Here is a 7,075-nt window from a genome sequence, read left to right as displayed (position 1 = left end):
ACACAGGGGGCATCTGCTCAACACAGGGGGCCTCCGCCAGACTCATCCTCTCTGCCAGTCTCTCCAGCAGAGCCTCTTTTCCTCCATTGCAGAACCCCATGTGAGCAAGCTGTCCCACCACATCTCATTTCATCCCAAACCGTCACAGTTGTGTGCCAAGCCCCGGAGATCCAGCTCCTCCTGCCTGCAATCCACCTCCTCCTGGCTGTGCATGGTTTGGCCGCAGCAGCTCAGCTGTGGCACCAGGGTGGAGCGCAGACTTCTCACAGGGAAACCTGAGCAGTGATCCTGACCAGAAGACCACGGTACAGCCAGCTGGGCTACGCTGCACGTACAGCCTGGCCTTCACGCCTGTGCTGTGCTGCACAGATCCCTTGGCCGCAGGACAACCTCAGCAGCTCATTGTCCCAAGGGGCCTGCAGGCAGCTCCCACTCAGGACCAGCCCTCCTGTGTGGCCTTGCCTGTACCTAACAGGGCGGCAAGGAGTTCTCATGAGAACATCCTTTCTCTTTGACTGTAGAGATGAGGAAAAGAGTTGTTTTCTTGTAAGCAAAGCTAAGAGCAGCTTGAATGACCAAACCAGGAGACTGTCTTCTGTGGGCGGGGTCTGCATGGCATGCTGTGTGGGGGTCAGAGGCCTGTTCAGTGCTACACCACTTGCGGGTCCCACCATCTAAAGGCACCTAAGATTATCTGCATGATTCTCTTCTTACAGGGTTAGTGCTAATGAACAGCATTTTCAAGATCCTTCACAGCGTCCGAGTGACTTTCTTACTGGAATTAGAATGGACCAGTGCCTCCTGGTGAAAAACACTCTCTCAGCACCCTTGGGTGCAGCCCCTCCAGTCCCATAGACTGGTAAGGGTGTAGTTTGCTCAAGTAGCCCCTGCCTTGATCTTCATCCACTGCTGGTGGTTCTCCTCCAGAGTTCTGCCTCAGAGTACAAAGGTCTGGGAGACCTTGCTGGTGGCAGCTGAGGCAAAGAGTGCGTAGAGTATCTCAGCCTACCTACACCTACTCTTACTACATTTAGCAGTGGTCCCACAGTATTTCTGATTCCTCTGTAGCTTCTGTTCCTGAAGTAGAAACAGCTCATCTTGGTGCCCTTGCATGCCCTTTTCAGATTCAGTTGAGTTTTGGTAAGACCCATTGCTGTGCTTGGGGGATACTTTCTTTGAAGACAAGATGTATCCAGGCACACGGTGAAAATGGTTCAACTGTTCCTTGGCTGTACCATCAAGGGTGTGAGTAAAGACCCCAGTGTGATGTGCTTTGTGTTCAGGCAATGCCTGCAGCTCTTGGGAAGAGAAAGGACAGACCTTGCCTCTCTGATGGCATCTGATGCCTGATGCCTCTGACTGATGGTATCAGTCAACGGCACACAGGCACCAAATCGCACTGCTTGCAATGCCTTCTGGGGTGTCTGTCACACACCCACGCTGAATGGGAATTGCTTTCCTGTTGGTCATAAAATTATGATAGATTCACAGAATGGTGTGGGTTGGAAGGGACCTTAAAGAACATTTGGTTCCAACCCCGCTGCCATGGGCAGGGACACCTTCCACTAGACCAGGTTGCTCAAAGCCCCATCCAAGCTGGCCTTGAACACTTCCAGGGAGGGGGCATCCACAACTTCCCTGGGGAACCTCTTCCAGTGCCTCAGCACCCTCATAGAGAAGAATTTCTTCCTTGTACCGAATCTAAACCTAGCCTCTTTCAGTTTAAAGCCATTACTCCTTGTCCTAGCACTATATGCCCTTATAAAAAGTCCCTCTCCAGCTTTCTTGTAGGCCCCCTTCACGTACTGGAAAGTCTCTGTGTGGCTTTCCCTTCTCCAGGCTGAACAACCTCTCTCTACCTGTCTTCATAGGAGAGCTGCTCCAGCCCTCTGATCATCTTCATGGCCCTCCTCTGGACTCACTCCAACAGGTCCATGTCTGTCTTCTATTGGGAGCCCCAGACCTGAACACAGCACTCCAGGTGGGGCCTCATGAGAGTGAAGTAGGGGGGCAGAATCACTTCCCTCGCCCTGTTGGTCATGCTTCTTTTCATGCAGCCCAGGATACGGCTGGCTTTCTGGGCTGCGAGAGCACATTGCTGGGTCATGTTGAGTTTCTGATTAACCAACACCCCCAAGTCCTTCTCCTCAGGGCTGCTCTCAATCCATTCTCGGCACAGCCTGTATTTGTGCTTGGGATTGCCCCGACCCATGTGCAGGACCTTGCACTTGGCCTTGTTGAACTTCATGACGTTCGCATGGGCCCAACTCTCCAGCCTATCAAGGTCCCTCTGGATGGCATCCCTTCCCACCAGCATGTTGACCACACCCCACAGTTTGGTGTGGTTGGCAAACTTGCTGAAGGTGCACTCAATCCCACTGTCCAAGTCACTGACAAAGATGTTAAGCAGCGCCAGTCCGAAGACTGACCCTGAGAAACGCCACTCGTCACTGGTCCTGTGCTGTCTCTGCAAGCCTTGGCATCTCATGGAGCTCTGTGGGCCTGGATTTAAACATTAAATTGAGTAGACACCCGGACCTCTGTAAGGCAAAGTGGGGATGAACATGAGGCAACTGCCAGTAGAGTGAGTGGAGACCTGGTAAATACGGCTGATGGAGAAGAGAAAGAGAGAGCCTGAGCTCTCCCTGTGGCACATGGCTCCAGTGGTTCAGATGAATAACTCTTAAGGCTGCCCTGAACATAATGAGTGGGGGCAGGTTCAGGTGCCCTCATTTGGGCATCAGCTGTCATTTCAGTTGGCCAAAGAAAATTCCCAGCAGCCTCTAAGAGGATTCCCCCAGATGTTGGCCTGTCTCTACGAACGGCTCCATTAGAGCTTGCAGTTGCCTGCACAGATCTTTGACCACCCCTGACAACTTAAATGTCACCAGGCGTTGTGTCTGAACAGCCCAATCCTGCCCTCCATCTCCATTAACAGGCATGGGAGCTGAGGCAAGGAGCTCCCATGCAGGTGCCTATTCTCTGCCCACCAGCACACCTGATGCAAGAGGAATCCCACCTCCTGTTGGTTTGTGTTGTGCAAGGGAAGGAGCTACGTCCCCTTCTAGCCCCAGGACCGCAAACCCACAAATGAGATGTGTCTATTGACTCATCTGCATCCCTTCCCTCAGCAGGGGTAATGCAGACCCCTCCTTGTTAGTGTCTGCTTGTCCTGTCTCATGATGGGACAAGGAGAGCTGATTCTCCTGCCCAAATCTTTTCCTGATAGGAGAAATGACTGTGCTGGGAATAATTGTGTCTCCCTAGCTGAGGGAGGGAAAAGAAGTGTTTTAATTCAGCCTGTTTCAGAGCAGGTTCCCCTGGAGCACCAGGGACACCTGGAGGGAGCCCAGAGGGGCAGAGAAAGTGGTGCCTTGGGCTGGGCCTCTGCTGCTGAGCTGGGCTGGGCTCCTGGGATGCAGGGAGCTCATGGCAAGTGGGCAGCCCTGCAGAGAGACAGCTCTGCCCAGGAGCAGCTCCTCTGCAAAGGGCAGCAGGGCTGAGGGCACTGCCTGCAGGCAGCGAGGGGAGAGGAGCGAGGCAGAGAGACTGTAAAGGCAGTGTGGAGTGGGAGGATGCTGAGAGCTCATTGTGGGCAAAATCTTCACAGCCCTTGACACGGTAAGTCCCTAGAAGCAGGGCAGTGAAGCTGCACTATCAGAGGAACAGGGCATGATGGCTGCCTTCCTCTGGGGATGACTGCAAGGATGTTAAGCCAGGTGCACAGCCAGGGATGCCCAGGGCTGTCCTTCAGAGCAGGGTCCCTGTGCCCCAGCACTCTGTGTGCCAGGGTCAGTGCTCAGCCTGCCCGGGAAGCTCCCAACGGTGCTGTTGGGAGAATGTGTGGTTGGAAGAAGGGACCCCTGGGAGGGCAGGGTCCTGCTGCTGTTGAGAGAGTGCTGCGTGGGTCAGGGCTGCTCACAGTTCCAGTTCACCCCCAGAATATTTCCTAAGGAATGTTTCAAGGAGAAGGTCCTGGCAGGGATTGCCATAAAGATAATGAAGATTTCCGGAATTTGTGTTTTCAGTTTTGTACTTGGAGTGGGGGGGTAGTGGAAAAGGGATGAACGGAAAAGGATCTGTCAAATTTGAATCCACTGAGACTGCCGAGCAAGTGATCAGTAAGTCTGATGGGAGCCTCCTAAAGTACCCTCAACTACTTCTCTGCCTATGGACAGCACCAGCATCACCTCTGCTGGACCCATCAGGGTTCTTCTCACCTGCCCTTTTCCACCTGCAAACAGGAACATACACCCAGCCAGTGCCCTGCAAACAGGCAGGTTTCTGTCGGGCCAAGGTGAGTGCACAGAGGTTTGGATGGGGTCTGTGAGCGCTGACAGGGAAAAGACATAGGACAGGGAAACACCTCTCAGGATGAAAATCTCCAGGCAGCAGGGAGATGATGAGGGAATGAGAGGAAACTAAAACCAGAAATGTTGTGGGAGGGAGAATTCAGAAAGCTCCGTATCATCCACTCCAATGCAGACCCCTTCCTCTGAGCAAGACCCCTTGCCTCCTCTCCCACCCACCACAGCCTCTGCCCTCAGGGCTGGGGGCTCCAAGGCGTGAACCACCTCCTCTGCAGCCAGAGCTCCAGCAGAGCCGTGGTGCAGCTCTGCAGCCACGGGCCCAGTTCCCTCTGCAGAGCACAGGGGCTGAGAACAGCTGCCCGGCCATGGTGGTGTATGGGAGGTGGTGTGCACAGCTGGGGAAGGGGAACGCTGTCTGAGTGCCCCAGTGCCTCTGCCCTGGCCTCTCTCAGCCACACCCTCACTGTATATTTTTTGTTGTTTCTCCACTTGTCTGTGTGATTGTTATTTCCTTGCTGCCAGGCTCTCTGGGGAGGTGGAGTTTCAGCTGCAGAGTCACACACTGATTTTGTGGGTTCTTTCATGCAGGTGTGTCCATGCGAACAAGTGTCCCAGCTTTCCTCTAACCTTTGTGGCTGTGTGCAATGCAGTGTGTGGGGCTGGAGAATAATCTGGTTTTCCCTTAATCAGATGTTGTCGTTAGGGCACTTGGCTATCTCCCTGAGGTTTCCTTCCCAACTTCCCTCCAGATTGCAAACCTGTCCTATAGCACCTTTGTGTTATCTGAAATCCTCATGGAGAAGTGCAGAGATGCTATGACAGAGAATGTTCTTTTGGGTTTGTGAAATGAGCCATGTGTGTCCTTGGCTAGAAGTGGGGTGCTGAGAACTTGAGAAAGGATGAGACATTTAGTGGTCTGCCCTGGATCCTTCTGCTCACAGCAGTGTCTGTTTGGTTTTTTTTTTCAGTGTAACACAAGAGTGAGATCAGCCCCCATCTCATGAAGAACAAGCCCACGGCAGCTTGGAGGGAACAAGTTGGAGGGACAGACCAGCTCCCCTCAGTCTCCACTAAGCCCCGGAAAATCCTTTTGCCTTGCAGGACTCCCTCTGCTCTCCCTGAGTGCAGCAGAAATGCTGAGGCTTTCTGACATCCAAGAACACTCCCCAGGTGAGATGGGGAGAGCTTTAAAAACCCCAAACATTTCAAACTGCCATCCGCTATCCCCGTTCCTTATCACTGGGAGTGCAGATGCTGACAGGCCCTTCTGCACTAGGACCAGTTTCATCTGACAAAGTTGAACACCAGTACTGGTCCTTGCCCTGACCGTTCCCATGAATTCACTGCTGCAGAGCAGGGCTGACTCCTCAGCAGCCAGTAGGCAGAGGCCCTGCTCCCCACACTATGCTCAGCCAGGGCTGCAGCCACTGAGCTGAAGGAAGGTCTCCTGGAAAAGGAGTAGGCAGGGTGGGGGGTGTAGTGTAGCAGGGTGAAGGTGTAGGAGAAAGGCTTTGATTTTCCTCAGAGAAGTCTCCCCTAACGCTTCATTGACTCTTCCTGTAGGAACAGGACCCCGTGCACAGAGGCAGCAGATGTCCAACACCAGCTCCATCACTGAATTCCTTCTCCTGGCCTTCACGGACACACGGGAGCTGCAGCTCTTGCACTTCTGGCTCTTCCTGGGCATCTACCTGGCTGCCCTCCTGGGCAATGGCCTCATCATCACCACCGTAGCCTGCAACCACCACCTCCACACCCCCATGTACTTCTTCCTCCTCAACCTCTCTGTTCTTGACCTGGGATCCATCTCCACCACTGTCCCCAAAGCCATGGCCAATTCCCTGTGGGACACCAGGGCCATCTCCTACGCAGGATGTGCTGCCCAGCTCTTTCTGTTTGTCTTCTTGATGTCAGCAGAATTTTTTCTTCTTACACTCATGTCCTATGACCGCTACATTGCCATCTGCAAACCCCTGCACTACGGGACCCTCCTGGACAGCAGAGCTTGTGTCCACATGGCAGCAGCTGCCTGGGGCAGTGCATTTCTCAATGCTCTCCTGCACATGGCCAATACATTTTCACTCCCCCTCTGCCAAGGCAATGCTGTGGACCAGTTCTTCTGTGAAATCCCCCACATCCTCAAGCTCTCCTGCTCACACTCCTACCTCAGGGAGATTGGGCTTCTTGTGGTTAGTGTCTTTGTGGTCTTCGTGTGCTTTGTTTTCATTGTGCTGTCCTATGTGCAGATCTTCAGGGCTGTGCTGAGGATCCCCTCAGAGCAAGGAAGGCACAAAGCCTTTTCCACGTGCCTCCCTCACCTGGCTGTGGTCTCCCTGTTTGTCAGCACTGCCATGTTTGCCTACCTGAAGCCCCCCTCCATCTCCTCGCCATCACTGGACTTTGTGGTGGCAGTTCTTTATTCATTGGTGCCTCCAGCAGTGAACCCCCTCATCTACAGCATGAGGAACCAGGAGCTCAAAGATGCACTGAAGAAGCTCATTCAATCCGTAGTCTTTCAGCAGCAATAAGCTGCCCAGGTCTCTTTCCATGTGATTTCCAATGTATCTGGGGAACCTCCTGTGCTTTGGGCATTTTAACTGTGATAACTGTGTTTCTCCAGGAATGTCTGCATGCACTCTGCTTCTGCAGAGGCATAAACCCAGTCTGGCTGACAAAAAGGTCTTTGCACATGTGTCTGGCTCGACGGTAGAGATGGCCTCCTGTCTCACATCTCTGTAATAAAAGGGGGTTTCCTCAGTGCTGGT

General features: G+C 53.3%; 1 protein-coding gene across 1 annotated transcript; it reads left to right on the top strand.

Moving 5' to 3' along the window:
• Positions 1-5,902: 5,902 nt before the first annotated feature.
• Positions 5,903-6,838, top strand: LOC309603925 (olfactory receptor 14J1-like; the record flags this gene model as incomplete). Its single annotated transcript, XM_082338803.1, has 1 exon — positions 5,903-6,838. The coding sequence occupies one exon, from the start codon at positions 5,903-5,905 to the stop codon at positions 6,836-6,838; it is 936 nt and encodes a 311-aa protein (XP_082194929.1).
• Between the last annotated feature and the right edge of the window lie 237 nt (positions 6,839-7,075).

This window comes from Platalea leucorodia (assembly GCF_965183815.1).
Source record: "Platalea leucorodia genome assembly, contig: HAP1_HAP1_SCAFFOLD_259, whole genome shotgun sequence".
NCBI classification, from domain to species: Eukaryota; Metazoa; Chordata; class Aves; order Pelecaniformes; family Threskiornithidae; genus Platalea; species Platalea leucorodia.
Note: the sequence above shows the minus strand (reverse complement) of the source record. Positions and strands in the feature narration are given on the sequence as shown.